This window comes from Carassius auratus, chromosome 28, assembly GCF_003368295.1.
Source record: "Carassius auratus strain Wakin chromosome 28, ASM336829v1, whole genome shotgun sequence".
NCBI classification, from domain to species: Eukaryota; Metazoa; Chordata; class Actinopteri; order Cypriniformes; family Cyprinidae; genus Carassius; species Carassius auratus.
In genome coordinates, this window is record NC_039270.1 from 21,672,641 (window position 1) to 21,689,388 (window position 16,748).

At 35.5% G+C, this 16,748-nt stretch overlaps 2 protein-coding genes across 3 annotated transcripts; one reads left to right on the top strand and one right to left on the bottom strand.

Annotated features, from left to right (window-relative positions):
- The first annotated feature begins 1,535 nt into the window (after window positions 1-1,535).
- Window positions 1,536-2,621, top strand: LOC113047139 (prostate stem cell antigen-like). Its single transcript, XM_026208419.1, has 4 exons — window positions 1,536-1,596; window positions 1,761-1,892; window positions 2,097-2,204; window positions 2,420-2,621. Exons 1-4 carry the CDS (start codon window positions 1,569-1,571, stop codon window positions 2,608-2,610), a joined length of 459 nt encoding a protein of 152 aa, XP_026064204.1. The 5' UTR covers window positions 1,536-1,568; the 3' UTR covers window positions 2,611-2,621.
- Window positions 2,515-14,528, bottom strand: LOC113047138 (phospholipase A2 inhibitor and Ly6/PLAUR domain-containing protein-like). Of its 2 annotated transcripts, XM_026208418.1 has the most exons (6): window positions 14,407-14,528; window positions 14,194-14,313; window positions 13,775-13,897; window positions 13,400-13,510; window positions 13,082-13,280; window positions 2,515-2,598 (listed from the first exon to the last, which is right to left on the bottom strand). In XM_026208418.1, exons 1-5 carry the CDS (start codon window positions 14,453-14,455, stop codon window positions 13,090-13,092), a joined length of 594 nt encoding a protein of 197 aa, XP_026064203.1. In that variant the 5' UTR covers window positions 14,456-14,528; the 3' UTR covers window positions 2,515-2,598; window positions 13,082-13,089. The 2 variants fall into 2 exon arrangements, with proteins under 2 accessions (XP_026064203.1, XP_026064202.1); XM_026208417.1 differs by lacking the exon at window positions 2,515-2,598 and having other exon boundaries at window positions 12,935-13,280.
- Window positions 14,529-16,748: the final 2,220 nt, after the last annotated feature.

The window sequence follows — 16,748 nt, forward strand, 5'->3', positions numbered from 1 at the left end:
CTCACTTTCCTAAGCGAACGACAGCCGGAGACCCACTTTTCGCAGCCAGAGAGCCACTTTCCTCTCGCAGCGGATGACTCTCTCTTCATGTAGGGACTGAATATTATAATTAAAGTGACTTCTTTATTGCATCCAAAAGAATATTTAGATATATTTAAATATTCAAAAAGGTTTAAACATTTTTTTTATTTTTTTATTTATTTCATTAAAATATTTCAATAAAATGAAATAATTGCCTATTGCAAATTTTTAAATCAATGGTTAACTTTTTTTCTGCAGTCACTGGGCTATATGTATTGAGACATTTTTAAATTTATATTTAGTAAAAAATAATAAAAAATAAACCTGAATTGTAATCTAAACATCTGTATTTTCATACAATTTAATACAATTGCTGTGTGAACACATTCATGTGATTGGCTTATAAGTAAACAATCCCCCACATGGGGTGCATTCTTGTGATTGGCTAAAACAAGGGAGATATCTGATTGGTTGCTGATCATTCCCTGTTTAAAAAAAAGCATTTGTGTGTAGAGCCAAGTCAGGGGAGTCTCAAAATTCACACACAAATGCAGTGAAGTTCACAGACCGCAAGCAGTTTGTAAATCAATATATATGTGTGTGTGCATCAGAAATACATTTCTGAATCTTGTCCTGTGCATTTGTGAATCTTGTCCTGTGCATTTGTGAATCTTGAGTGCATTTGTAAATGTTGTTTGCATTTCTGAATTGTGTGTGTATTTCTGATTTTTGTGTGCATTTCTGAATTTTGTATGCATTTGTGAATCTTCTGTGCTTTTTAAATTTTGTGTGTGCATTTGTGAATTTTGTGCGCATTTGTGCATCTTGTGTGTGTATTTATGAATCATGTGTGTGCATCTATGAATCCTGTGTGTGCATATGTGAATGTAGTGTGTGCATTTATCTTTATTGAGACTCTTCTGGCTCCATATGATTTCCCTGCTTTTTTCAAGCAGGCTTGTCAAATAATTTAGATTAGACACTAAAAAAAATTACACACTAAATTAGATCTGAAGTGTTCTAGATCATCAAAGCATCAGTTTTTGTCTTTTAAAACATCTTTCACAAAATCGCAACATCAAGTCTGATTCTTCATGATTTCAGAGCAAAAGCCATCTTCTAGTTCTGCAGTTTACTGGGGCCCAAACAACGCTAAAGCCAACAACGCTTTCATTTTATAGACGTAAAAAACATTTAAGAAACATTTTCCAAAATATCTCCTTCTGTATTCCACAGAAGAAAGCAGGTTCAAGTTAGAGACCCTCCCACTTTGATCAGCTATAAAGTGAGCACTGAGAGAGGCACATTATTTCACTCACCTCCTGATCAAGATGGATTTACAAATCTCAGTTTTTCTTCTGTTCATTCTTTTCACTGCAGGTACAAAGACAAATAGTTTTGAATTTTTTTTTTAGTTCAAATACAGATTTCTGGCATCTCTTTTTCACCGTCTCTCTCTGTTTTATTACTAAAGGACACTCTCTCAGCTGTTAAAAGTGTTAAAAGCTCAAAAAGTAAAAACATGTCCCAGGGGATTTTCCAAGTGTATGAGTACAACAGCAGTAACACAAGTTGGTAAGTTCAATATAATGGATTGAAATGTAATTTTCTTTTTGACTGATGGAGATGTGTTTTACTGGGGCTGCTTCTCTGGAAATGTAATGTCTCACAAAACTACAAATCAAATTTTATCAAAATAATGTGTGGAACTGGTCTTTCCTGAATCACTCATGTTTTAGGTGACATCGGTACTAAACTGAAGGTTAAAGACTGTGCTGCTGACTGTGCAAGTGGATCCATGAACCTCAGCATTATAAAGAGGTCTTCAGTGTGCTGTAACACAGACCAGTGTAACGTCCAAGACGCTCCAGGTATTGTGCTTTACTGACCAAATGCAAATAACCATCTTCTTTTATCTCAAAACTTGCTTCCAAAGGACATTCAGTCAGGAAATACAATACAGGCGGTGGCTTGACAGTCGTGAACTGATTGAACGGAGCAGCTAACAGAGTGTCGTTTCATTTGGTGTTATATTTACAGAAAATAAAATAAATGAATACCTGCTTTCTGTGTAGATCCCAGAACTGACTCCAATGGAAAGAAATGTTACTTTTGTAATGGGAAGAACTGCTCAAACACAGTGAGCTGTTCAGGGGGTGAAGACCACTGCATTACAGCAGCAGGTGAGAATCTGCTGAAGCAAGAAGATTAAAGTCATTGTTTTTATCTCTCTTATGATAAATGGTTAAGTAAATCATTATATATATATATATATATATATATATATATATATATATATATATATATATATATATATATATATATATATATATATATATATATATATTATCTATACCAGTAATGCTTAAAATAATCTGTGTTTTTTGCTTCTCATCAGCGAGTTACGGAGAGCAGTCACTGGTTGTAAAAGGCTGTGTCTCTAAATCCATTTGTGATAGCACAACATCAGTTGATGATGTTCAGAAGATCTCATGTTGTTCAGGGAATCTGTGTAACGGTGTTCAGAGCGTCTCTCAGAGCTTCCTGTTCCTCTGCTGTTCTCTGCTCTCCTTCATCCTCCTGCACTGAATCCAGCAGATCTTCAATCAGACACACTGCACTGAATATAGAGCTTGTGCTTTCTCTGTACTGTGGTGTTCTAATGCGATTGTTTGCTGTGACGTTCTGATGTGACATTTGTGTAATATCAAGTCACCTTTTTCATTTTCATATATAATAAATAAGGTCATGCTGTAAGGACAATGTGACTAAAGGCCTACTTTTAGTTTATTTTCTGCTTATTTAAAAAAATAAAGTAATGCATTTTTATTCAATAAATATACTGTCATTAATATATGTGACTCTGGACCACAAAACCACCAGTCATGAGGTTGACATTTATACATCAAGCTTTGCATTGATGTATGGTTTATTAGGATCGGACAATATTTGGCCAAGATACAACTATTAGAAAATCTGGAGTCTGAGGGGGCAAAAAAAGGAAAAAAATATATAAATACTTATGTTTAAATGAAATGATATTATTAATATGATGTATGATGACATATTAAATATGATTATTTCATTTTAAACATGGTGATTATCTCTAATATGGACACCCAACATAATATATGATATTTACCACCTGAATATAACAAATGGAAAAGTCAGCCATCTATTAATTATCATGTTAATTACTGTGTCTAAAAAACGCTTTTTAGCCCAAATACTTTACTTTTACATGCTCTTTTGTTATTTAAAAACTGCTTTAATTGTCTTACACAGTTACACAATCATGAAAATCATGAAGAAGATCTTTGTCTCAAAATAGCATTACTTTTAAGCGATTCTCACTTACATTGCTACATTTGAATAGCCTATACCATAACTATAGCAAAGACAAACAAGCAAAATAAAAAGTAAAGATAAATGTTTATGTTGAGCAATAGGCCTTCTCTCCAGAGAACACTTCTAAGGAACGAGACACAGACTCTGAATGGCTTTCCTGAGGTAAAAATAACGTTAACCTATTTTATTGTCATCTTTCCGTGATTGAGACACCAATTTTTCACAATTATTATTTGAATTTGCTCATTTTAAGAAAGTTTGCATATGTTGTATAATTTACCAACAGGTGGAAGCTGATGATCTTTTTTTGACATTGGGCAAAATATAAATATAAAAATAATAATGAATTAATAAATAAATAACATTTAAATGTTAATTTAACATTTAAATGTAAAATGTTAAAAATTGGGTTGCTTGTTATAGGAGGCTTCTTGGTAAGAATGTTTATTACAATCCAATCTGACATTTGCATGTTTTAAAAAAAATTGGATAACAAGATAACATAAAAATGTTTAATTTTATGTATACACACACACACACACACACACACACACATATGTGTGTTTTTTTAGATTTATATTACTCGCAATAATGATGCAAACATAGTATATAAATATACTTTTTTACTATTTTACTTTTTAAAAACATTCATTGTTGTCAAGTCAAGTCACCTTTATTAATATAACACTTTCAACAATACAGAGTGTGTTAAAGCAGTGTTAGAGTTTACTTGGGAGAAACCAGGCTCAGCCGGAGCAGTTCTTCTCAACCAGCAGTTTAATTTCAGCCTGCAGCAAAGTCAGATTGTGCAGAGGACTCATCTGGTTCCTGTGGTCTTGTGCTGATGGATGTCTAGACAATTAGGTCATCACTGAGGAACAGTATGTGGATTTACATCTTAAAATAAGTCATAAAAATTGGTCACCGGGAATAAATAACATCAATTAGTTCAGATCATTTGATCTAACAAGTAATGCATTTAGTAAATAATGTAAATAAATACTGTAGCTGATTATCACATAAAATACAAAACATTTAAAAAAAACAACAACATTTACTTCTCTTACACCAGTAAAAACAGGTTGGCAGACAATCTGCAGAAATGCAATATATAATGTACAGGAGATATTATTAAATATTTAAGAGCTTATTATTCAATAAACAGAAAGTTGCTTCACTGTTTGTGTAGAATTTATGGTGGCACTTTAGAATATGAAACACCTATTCACTATTTACTATAGACTTCTCACTCAAACTCCAAATTGGCTGCTTATTAATAATTAGTAAGGTAGTTGTTAAGTTTATTTATTGGGTAAGATTAGGGATGTAGAATAAGGTATTAATATGTGCTTAATTAGAACTAATAAATGGCTTATATTCTAGTAATAATTATGCTAATAAGCAACTAGTTAAGAGACCCTAAAATAAAATGTTACCGAGTTTATGATTTCAGAGAAAAGGAAACTTGTGGTTCTGTTGGAGCAGAATGTTTTATGTTATTTTATGATCTTATAAGTCATCTGTAAACAACTGTTGATAACTCCTTTAAATATTAGATTAGTTTAAGATTAATCGCCATCCATTGTAATCTGTGTTTTTTAGTTGGCGTAGTTTAGTTAAATTAATTGAAAGTGATAATATTGAAATCAATTCATGACTAAAGTATCAATTCAATTCAAGTTTATTTGTATAGTGCTTTTTACAAAATAAATCGTTACAAAGCAACTTTACAGAAAATTATGTTTCTACAATATTTAGTAGTAGCTAGTAGTTTGTGCACATTTGACAGGATTTTAGAAAAAATAATAATAATAATACAAGACGTAGTCAGCTAGACGATGAACTATCAATATTATTAATTAAGTTATTATATGATTCAGTCACACATTTAGCAATAATTGTTAGTTCTGTTTGTTGATTCAAGGTAGCATCATCTGGGGTCCTCTGAGGGTCAGAATCATCTCTTCTCAGGTGTTCTGGATCCAGACTGGAGCTTGTGTAAATCCTAGTTACCACGGGATGTGAATCCCGTGGCAAAACATAGAAACAAAATACAGACATCATTAGCATAGCTGCTGATCCAACAAAGTAAAATTAGTTTAACCCAAGCTAATGAATAAAAATGCAACTTTGAACAGATGCAACTACACTCACAATTAAAAAGATACATTATTCGAATGTTTGGCGAAAGAGATGTGTTTTTAATCTAGATTTAAACAGAGAGAGTGTGTCTGAATCCCGAACATTATCAGGAAGGCTATTCCAGAGTTTGGGAGCCAAATGTGAGAAAGCTCTACCTCCTTTAGTGGACTTTGCTATCCTAGGAACGACCAAAAGTTCAGCGTTTTGTGACCTTAGGGTGCGTGATGGGTTGTAACGTGGTAGAAGGCTAGTTAGGTACGCTGGAGCTAAACCATTTAGGGCCTTATAGGTAAGTAATGATAATTTGTAACTGATACGGAACTTAATAGGTAGCCAGTGCAGAGACTGTAAAATTGGGGTAATATGATCATATTTTCTTGACCTCATAAGGACTCTAGCTGCTGCATTTTGGACGACCTGTAGCTTGTTTATTGACGAAGCAGGACAACCACCTAGAAGTGCATTACAATAGTCCAGTCTAGAGGTCATGGATGCATGAACTAGCTTTTCTGCATCAGAAACAGATAACATGTTTCGTAGCTTGGCAATGTTTCTAAGATGGAAGAATGCAGTTTTTGTAACATTGGAAATATGATTTTCAAAAGACAAATTGCTGTCTAATATTACACCCAGATTTCTGACTGTAGAGGAAGTAACAGTACATCCGTCTAGTTGCAGATTGTAATCTACAAGATTCTGTGTAGTGTTTTTTGGTCCAATAATTTGTATCTCTGTCTTATCCGAATTTAATTGGAGAAAATTGTGTGTCATCCAATCTTTTACATTTTTAACACACTCTGTTAGCTTAGATAATTGGGAAGTTTCATCTGGTCTCGTTGAGATATATAGCTGAGTATCATCAGCATAACAGTGGAAGCTAATTCCGTATTTTCTAATAATATTACCAAGGGGCAACATATATATTGAAAATAGAAGGGGACCTAGGACGGATCCTTGTGGCACTCCATATTTTACTGATGATAAATGAGATGACTCCCCATTTAAGTAAACAAAATGGTAGCGATCGGACAGGTAGGATCTAAACCATCTTAGAGCCTGCCCTTGAATACCTGTATAGTTTTGTAATCGATCTATGAGTATGTCATGATCTATGGTGTCGAACGCAGCACTAAGATCAAGTAAAAACTAGAAATGAGATGCAGCCTTGGTCTGACGCAAGGAGCAGGTCATTTGTAATTTTAACAAGTGCAGTTTCTGTGCTATGGTGGGGCCTAAAACCTGACTGAAATTCTTCATACATATCATTTTTATGCAGGAAGGTGCTCAATTGAGCAGACACAACTTTCTCTAAAATTTTAGACATAAATGGAAGATTTGAAATAGGCCTATAATTTGCCAGTACACTAGGATCTAGTTTTGGTTTCTTAATAAGAGGCTTGATAACCGCCAGCTTGAATGGTTTTGGGACGTGTCCTAAAGTTAACGACGAGTTTATGATATTGAGAAGCGTTTCTTCTGCTACAGGTAACAGCTCTTTCAGTAATTTTGAGGGTACAGGATCTAATAAACATTTTGTTGGTTTAGATACAGTGATAAGTTTATTTAGCTCTTCCTGTCCTATGGTTGTAAAGCACTGCAGTTTATCTTTGGGTGCGATGGATGAAACTGAAGTGTTAGACGCTGTAGAATCTACATTCGCTATTGTATTTCTAATGTTATCTATTTTATCAGTGAAGAAATTCATAAAGTCATTACTATTTAACGTTGGTGGAATATTTGAATCAGGTGGCATCTGGTAATTTGTTAACTTAGCCACTGTGCTAAATAAAAACCTAGGATTGTTTTGGTTATTTTCAATGAGTTTGTGTATATGCTCTGCCCTAGCAGTTTTTAGAGCCTGTCTATAGCTGGACATACTGTTTTTCCATGCAATTCTAAAAACTTCTAAGTTAGTTTTTCTCCATTTGCGTTCAAGACTACGAGTTACTTTCTTGAGAGAGTGAGTATTACTGTTATACCATGGTACAGTACGTTTTTCTCTAACTTTTTTCAATTTGATTGGGGCAACAGCTTCTAATGTATTAGAGAAAATAGTGCCCATGTTGTCAGTAATTTCGTCTAATTCATGTGTATTTTTGGGTACAAATAGCAGTTGAGATAGATCAGGCAGGTTATTTGCGAATCTTTCTTTGGTGGCTGGAACAATAGTTCTGCCCAGACGGTATCGCTGCGACATATAGTTAATATCAGTTATACGCAGCATGCACGATACAAGGAAATGGTCTGTAATATCATCACTTTGAGGTACAATATCTATAGCAGTAAGATCGATTCCATGCGATATAATTAAATCTAGTGTATGATTAAAACGATGAGTGGGCCCGGTGATATTTTGCTTGACTCCAAAAGAGTTTATTAGGTCAGTAAATGCAAGTCCTAATGTATCATTTGCATTATCAACGTGAATATTAAAATCTCCCATGATTAGCGCCTTATCAACTGTAACTAGAAGGTCTGAGAGGAAATCTGCAAATTCTTTTAGGAATTCTGTATACGGCCCTGGTGGTCTATACAGTAGCCAGAGCAAGAGATACATTAGATTTATTTTGCATGTCTGACAGAGTAACATTTAGCAGAAGTATTTCAAAAGAGTTAAACCTGTATCCTGTTTTCTGGGTAACATTGAGAATATCACTATATATTGTTGCAACACCCCCGCCACGACCAGTCTGACGGGGCTCATGCTTATAACAGTAGTTTGGTGGAGTAGACTCATTTAGACCAAAATAATCATTTGGTTTTAGCCAGGTTTCAGTCAAGCAGAGTAAATCAAAACTATTATCTGTGATCATTTCATTTACAATAACTGCTTTTGGTGCGAGTGATCTAATATTTATGAGCCCAAACTTTAAAAATTGTTTTTGTTCATTTACTTTACATTTTTCTGGTTTAATTACGATAAGATTTTTTCTAGATCGTACATTATATTTATATTTTAACCTCACTATTCGGGGAACAGACACAGTCTTAATAGGTTTTACAGCGCAAGTACTTTTAGCATTTAAGCGGGTGGAACAAAACTCATCATAATGGTTATTTGAGAATTGTCTTACTAGTCACATGGAGCGAAGTGTCCTGGAGATGTTGTCAGAGAGAAGCTCCGCTCCGACTCGACTGGGGTGTAATCCATCAGCGCGAAACAGTCTAGGACGCTCCCAGAAAAGATTCCAGTTATTAACAAATAGCAGTTTCTGTTCTTTACACCATGACAACAACCATTCATTTAAAGCAAAAAGTCTACTGAACCTTTCGTGTCCTCGTCGATACGTGGGCAGTGGTCCTGACACGACGATCGTCGCCGCGGGCGTCGTGCTGCGAACCGTCTCGATCAGGCTCCTGAAGTCCCTCTTCAGCGTCTCCGTCTGCCGCAGCGTGGTGTCGTTAACCCCGGCGTGAAGCACGACCGCTCTGGGGCTCTCGTCGTCCTTCAGGATCGCGGGTATCTGCGCAGAAACATCGAGAACACGAGCACCAGGCAAACAATGAGTGTGCACTTTACCTTCAGCTAACGTAGCACTTACGTGTCGGACGATGGAGTCTCCGATGATCACAGCGTCGCGTCCTGTCTCGCGGAGGGGAGCGAAGCGGTTCTGGATGGAGATCTCGAAGGCAGGAGGGGGAGAAGTCGTCGCACTGGACCCAGCTCGCGTCCTCCGCTGTGGATGCACCCAGGGTCCGTGGTGTCCCGGCGTCGCAGTGACGGACATCTGGGAAGATCGCGTCCTGGGTGCACCGGGCCTGCGCAGAGAAACACACGGAGTAGACGTGGTGGGACTGTTAACAGCACGCTGTATACTTACCCCGGACTTGTGAGCGTCAGCCCGGGATGATTCCAGCGCGACTCTCCGCTCTCTCAGCTGGGCCTGCTTCTGTTCCAGGTCGCGAATCTGCTTCCCCACGGCCTCGAGCTGCACAGAGTGGAGACATTCATCCGCCATTAAAGCAAGTAACAGTGAGTACAGCAGTGGTAATGTGTGTGAATAGAGTATTAGCAATGTAAGCGCAGTTAGCAGCAACCACGCTTGCTGATGCTAACTGGCTAAAAGCTAATAGCGGACCCGGGAGATCAAGATAAAAGTAGTGATAGCGAGGCAATCTGATTGTTTTTGTTGTAGAATACAATAGAGGAAATATTCACGCGTTATATAAACGGAAACGATGATGTATAAAATTTATTTTTAAGTTAAAAATAGTCAATGAAAAGAAGATAGTGACGGAGCTCAAAACGCAGTACAATCAACAGTGTTATTCAGAGGCCACTAGTTGAATGGCACTAGTTTCTCTTTTCATTTACTGAATCAGTAGTAACAAAAAACTGTTACTATTGTGATGGATACAGCTGCTCAAACATACAGTATTGAGCTGTTTAGGGAGTGAAGACCGCTGCATTACAGCAACAGGTAAGAAAAAAAGAGGTGCTTTTTTATCATTAATTTTTCAACTTTGACAGTACACATTTACCATTGGCACATTTACACATTTACTCAAACTAACTCAGACTGACTCAATCTTATATTTATTTCTTTTTATCAGGGTCTGTTAAGGGCGGCCAACTGTGGGAAATGGCTGTGTCTCTAAAGCCTTTTGTGATTCTAAAACATTAGTTAATCTTTTCAGGACATCTCATGTTGTAAGGGGAACCTGTGTAACTAAATCTGCTGCACTAAATCCAGCAGCTCTGGAGATTCTGCAGCAAAGCCACAATCTGACATTCTGAATATAGCTTGTGTTTCCTTGTTCTATCATTACAGGAAATTATCACACATGTAATTCCTTTATGGTAGCTTTCTGCTTTAAAAAACATTTTGCTGGGTACAAAGCTATAGCTAGCAATCATCTGAGGAAAATCCCACTTTATTCATGTGTTTTGAGAAATTAACAAACGTAATGTAAGTAAATATTAAAATAAAATTTTACTGTTTATGATTAATACAACAGAACATCAAGCTATGTGTTTGATTAAAACAGTGGTTCTCAAACAATGGGGGCATTTGCAAATTGAAGGGGGCTCCATGTCTTGTAATAATTTAAATTTAGGTATAGGGCTGCAGACTGTGACCTTTTCCCTGCTGGTAGCCTATCTGAAATACACAATTGAGTTTATAGTTACAGTGTGTCTCTTCCATTTGTTCCATTCATTTATAAATGTTTATAAAACAGTAATGTTTATTAAGGACAAAAGTAGCAAAAGTGGACAAAGAGCTCTTCACAATGTTAAAAAAAACATGAGGTGACTTTTACTGTTTCAGATTTGAAAAACAAAAAGGCGCGAATAAAGAATCCTAAACAGACCTTTTACTTTGTGTAAAAACAACTTTTAAAGAACAATGTTTTTTACAGAGCACTGCTGAATTTAAGCTTGAGCAGCAAGAAAAATAATGTTTTTATGGTGATGAAATTGATCAACAATTAATATGCAATTCATTTTTTACTAAGTAATTTCCTTGATCAGATGGTGTGTGTAAGTGAAGTTCCCTCTGTCTTTCTACATCCTGTTTTAATTGTAATAGATTCAGCAGCAAAGACAACCGCAAAAACTGAATGTCACATGCATTTCAATTCATGCATAACTAAATAAAGCTTCTTTTGTTGGTCTACTGCTTTTTATCATGCTTTAGGGATTGGAACCGACCTGTATTTAATTAAACAAATAATCAACAAAATACTGCTACACTATGAAAAACCCAATTGCAAAAAAAATTATAATAATAAATAAATTAATTAAAAATAGTTGAGTAGTTTTTCCCTTCCTTTTCATTGCAATAAAAAAGAACGTAAACATTAAATTAAAACATGCATTTTTAGACACGTATGTTTTTGTTCTTGCTCCACAGATACAATAAATGAATAAGCAGGGGTTTTTGTTACTTGTTGTAGGTTAACATTAATGTTTAAACATTAGTTTATACTAAATTTCAGACCTCTGATGTCACTGTGTAACTTTCTCACAAACTGCATCATCTCATATGAATCTGATCCATAACTACTATAAAGAGCTCCTATATGCATGCATTAGAAATGCAAAAATATATATACTGTTTTGTAAGCTTATGCAGTCCACCAATATGTCCAGGCTATTTTAAATATGCACAAATAAAACTCATGTTTATGATGTGCATTGCTTCAGAAATACAAATACTCTTTGACATTTGTGTAACAATATCATCCAACAATTGTCTTCAGGATGCACAGACTGGATAACAAGAAATGCTGAAAAAGGTTTAGATTTACCATATTCAACATACACTCTTTATAGGGACTTACGAAACATGATCATCATAGAGACGGCTTATGGTAGAGAAATTAACATTCACAGGCAACATCTCTGGTGGACATTCCTGCAGTCAGCATGCCATTTGCACACTCCGTCAAAACTTGCAGCATCTGTGGCATTGTGTTGTGTGATAAAACTACACATTTTAGAGTGGCCTTTTATTGTGGCCATGCAGCCTAAATCACACCTGTGCAATAATCATGCTGTCTAATCAGCATCTTGATATGCCACATCTGTGAGGTGGATGGATTGTCTCGGCAAAGGAGAAGTGCTCACTAACACAGATTTAGACAGATTTGTAAACAATATTTGACAGAAATAGGCCTTTTGTTTACATTGAAAAAGACTTAGATTTTTGAGTTCAGGTCATTAAAAATGGGAGCAAAAACTAAAGTTTTGCATTTATAATTTTGTTTAGTGTATAAGCAGGTGTTGATCATTTTCTGCGGAGGCAGTGCTTATGCACACTATTACATAATAGTAGAGCATAGTAGAGCATTCCCAAAGCTTTCATTTTGGCAGACAGCCTTCAATAAGCTGTTTTTAAACCAACAGCACTTTTCTTACAAATTCAATACAATTAATCTGTTTCTGGGTCAAAGTTACTCAGAACGTGCCTTATCTGCAATTTAAATTTTCATGTACAATTTTTGTTTATTATATTAGAAAATAAATAGAAGTTTAATATGATAGTTTGGGCTCTGTTATTATTATTAACCTTTACAAACAAATGCCAATAATTAACTATTGGGGGAAAAATAAAAATGTAACCTTTAATATTATAGTAATGAGAGTAAGTAAGAAGGTTCCATGTAATAGTTATGAAATCGAACTGTGTTTATGATTATGTATAACACTTATACTTTTGACCTTTCATGCTAGTTATACAATATACTGAGTGAAAAATAAGTGGGGAAAAAGGTATTTGCAAGATATTATTTCTCATATCTATTTTTTTACTTATTAGTTTTATGATCTGAACATTATTCCAATAGTGAGAATCCAAATATTGTTTAAAAAAATGTGTTTTCTTCTTTACATAAGTAATTTTCATATGTCTGTTGTGAAGATAATGATCTTATAAAAAAGATTTTTTTACAGTGTGAGAAGCTAATTATAACCCCAGAAACAAGTTGTAGTATTTTATTTAATAAAATGTCACATGAGATGCCACAGACAAAAACATATCAGGATACAAAGGATACATTATACAGTGAAAAAGCAAGCTCTATATTCAGTACAGTGTGTCCAATTTTGGATGTGAATGTGAAGATCTGCTGGATTCAGTGCAGCAGGATGAAGGAGAGCAGAGAAAGGCAGAGGAACAGGAAGCTCTGAGAGACGCTCTGAACACCGTTACACAGATTCCCTGGACAACATGAGATCCCCTTAACATATATATCCGATGATCCAGCATCACAGATAGATTTAGAGGCACAGCCTTTTACAAGGATGGAGATGCCACTGACAGTCCCTGATGGAAAGAATGAAAAGAGTGGTTAATCTAAGCTGGAAACTGGTAAATGTGTTCTGTATCAAAATCTCAATCATAAGAGAGATAAAATAAAAACATTTAATTTTCCAGATTCTCACATGTTCCATTAATGCAGTGCTCTTCATTCCCTGTACAGCTCAATTTGTTTAAGCAGCTCTGTCCATCACAGGAGTAACAAGTCTTTCCATTGGGGGTTCTAGTGCTGGGATCTACAGGATAAAAAAAGTATTGTATTTTCTGTACAAAATATAACATGTAATGAAATAACACTCTATTAGCTGCTCCATTCAATCAATTCACAACTGAAAACCTGCACTCTCTATTTTATTTCCTGATTGAATGTCTTTTGGAAGTAAAGTGAGAGTCGACTTTAATGTCAAGTCAAGTCATCTTTATTTATATAGCGCTTTAAACAAAAAGGATTGCGTCAGAGAAACTGAACAAACGCAAATTTGGTCAGTGAAACAATGTACCTGGAGCATCTTGAACGTTACACCCGTCTGTGTTACAGCACACTGAAGATGACCTCATAATGCCGAGGTTCATGGATCCACTTGCACAGTCAGCAGCACAGTCTTTAAACTTGATTTTAGCACCTAAAACATGAATGATTCAGGATAGACCAGTTCAACTGCACATTATTTTGACTGTAAAAATAATTTTAAACATCAATATGTAGCATATCTCTCATTTCAAATAATGATTCAATTTTAATAACTTTAAATATAAATTGTATTGTAGACGTAACATTTTGTGAGAAAACTAATAAACAGAAATCTGAAAAGAACATTCGGTGATTAGATTTGTACATTTTGTGATGAAATTTGCAGCTTTGTCAGAAGTTATATTTCCAATAATAATAATAAAAAAATTCAATCCATCATGGACTTACCATCTTTTGTTACTGCTGTTAAACTCACGCATTTGTAAGATCCACTGGGACATGTTTTTACCGTCTGATCTGAACAAGACCCCGTCACACCCGAACACACATAACAACTGAGAGTGTGTCCTTTAGTAATAAAAGAGAGAGAGAGTAGCGAGAGAAACATCAGTGATCCGTATTTATACTCAATAACATTACAAACACTCTTTGTCTTTGTACCTGCGGTGAAGAGACTGAACAGAAGAAAAACTGAGGTTTGCAGATCCATCTTTGATCACGAGGAGAATGAAATGGAGTTTCTCTCTCAGTGCTCACTTTATAGCTTATAAAAGGGGAGGGTCTTTATGAGAAAATGAAAGTTAAACAGAAGCAAACATTACTAGAAACAGAAACTTACTAGAAAAAGAAGCTTGCATACTTTACATATTTGGCAGTTAATGAAAAAGTGAATTTTAATATGTAATTACAAGGAAAGTATAAGTCTGTTCAAACCAACCTTCTTAAAGGGATAGTTCACATCAAAATAAACATTCTGTATTCATTTTCTCATCCTCACACCATTCAAACCTGACTGATGTACTGTCTTCTGTGGAAAACAAAAGAAGATATTTTGTGTTTTTTGTTCATAAGATGTAAACAATGGGTTCCATAATGTTTAGTCCCAAACATATCTCTTTGTGTTCTGCATAAGAAAGTAAGTCATACATAAATTGTGTATAAGCTTTATTTTATTTTAATAAGAAAAAAATCATGTCATGAGACAGAAAGCAAACACATATACTGTACACACAAACACACACAGACACAACAAGGACAAAAATATAAGAACAATAAAATAAAAAGTACTAAGAGGTTTGACAGCCTTTCACTGTTAATGACAAATAATAATATTAAAATACACAGATGTAAAATATACAAATATAGTGTTTTCATTTTTCTTATCAAATTGATTGATATAGGCTATGTTGACACTTGGCATCGTTTTGGCGGAGCAATCGGCTATTGAAAATGAAAGTGAAACCGGAATAGCGGAACTCACATAAACTAGCGGCACACATTCATAATAATAGTCCTTCCACTATAAACACACATAGGGAATTTAGAACAAAATGTGTTTGATGAAAGACTAACTAATCTCGTTATTTGATCTACAGCAACAAAGTGGCCTTTTATAAAGACACATTTGGTCATTAACTTTTAAATGCATAATTTTTCAAAACACATGAACAGTTTTCATGAAGGACACGTGATCGACAGATCAACATGCTGCTTTTTCTCTAATATGGTAGAAAGTTTGTAGTACAAACAGGGGCGTAGCAAGCTTTTCAAAAGTGCGGGGGATGGATGTGGTTTGTTTATAAACAATAAAAATTATGAATACAGTGACAGAGGGGTACAAAATGCAGGGCTTAAAATTCTCCAGCACTGTGCCGAACTTCCGGCTTGCAGCGTTTGGCTGGGAAAAATAATAATCCTAAATTTAAAAAAAATAATAATAATCAGAAAAGGGGAGAGAAAAAAAACGCCCACACAAGTCATTTTCTCTGGTGGTATAAATAATGTAACAATTTACTGTTTTTAAAAATTAAAATAATATACACTTTTCTTGCATAGTTATTCAACAGGTATGCAAACAATGTCATCATTTCTCACTTTTTTCTCCTTAACAGGTAACGTTACAATCAAACACAACAGGTATCCACAAAAGTATTCAGCTAATCAACAAACAATGCTCAAAATATCAAAATCAGTTGCACTGGCAATGAACCCATAAATACACTGCTTAACAATGGCAGTTTGTCCCCCCTCCTCGTCAATTCCCTGCCTTCTTAATCACAGCTACGTTATACATTGCATGCCACATAACGTTACATAACCGAATTTAGCTAGCTGCTTAACAATATCCCAATAATATCAATTAGCATTAGTCTAAAAAACGAAATATAATACCAAAAACACTCGACATGTCAACAGAACGATAACAGAACATCTTCACAAACACATATCAAGCTTATTTAAAAACCTCGAAAGCATAAACACTGGAAAAGGGAGATGTAAATAACCATAAGTTCCCGCCTCCTCAGCACGAGCTGACCGATAACATTCCAAGAGAGGCGGGACTTAATGCAGAACAGCCAATCATCAGCTGGTCACACTCAAAGCCGGTGTCATGTTTGAGAGGGAGGGGGAGAGGAGCAGGCGCAGCGAGCGCGGACACAGAGCGGCCAGAGAAACGGAAGAGCGACTGTAGTAAGGCGTTTAACTGTCTCACCGGGAAAAGTATCCCCCACGTGTGCGATGCCCCTGAGTACAAATTAAAAGCAGTATGGGAGCGAAAGCAGAAGAAGAACTTCATTCAATTTCTCTCAAGGCAGGTGCTGTCACAGCTGAGCAGGCAAGGAGAGACGAGATCACAAAGCAGCTTTTATAGACCCTTTTACAGTTGGTAAACAAGGTGACGTATTTGTGTGGGCGGGGCTTAGCTGGAGGCAGAAAGATTCCCCTCAACACTTGAACAAATGGTAGCTAGCGAGTTTTCTTAGCTTGTTTTTTTTAACAAT

Coding starts and splice junctions, on each gene's coding strand:
- LOC113047138 (XM_026208418.1), bottom strand. CDS start 14,455: ATGGATCTGCAAACCTCAGTTTTTCTTCTGTTCAGTCTCTTCACCGCA. Junction 14,314..14,406: donor GTTCAGTCTCTTCACCGCAG/GTACAAAGACAA, acceptor TTATTACTAAAG/GACACACTCTCAGTTGTTAT. Junction 13,511..13,774: donor TAACGTTCAAGATGCTCCAG/GTACATTGTTTC, acceptor TTTATCCTGTAG/ATCCCAGCACTAGAACCCCC.
- LOC113047139 (XM_026208419.1), top strand. CDS start 1,569: ATGAGTACAACAGCAGTAACACAAGTTG. Junction 1,893..2,096: donor TAACGTCCAAGACGCTCCAG/GTATTGTGCTTT, acceptor CTTTCTGTGTAG/ATCCCAGAACTGACTCCAAT. Junction 2,205..2,419: donor CCACTGCATTACAGCAGCAG/GTGAGAATCTGC, acceptor GCTTCTCATCAG/CGAGTTACGGAGAGCAGTCA.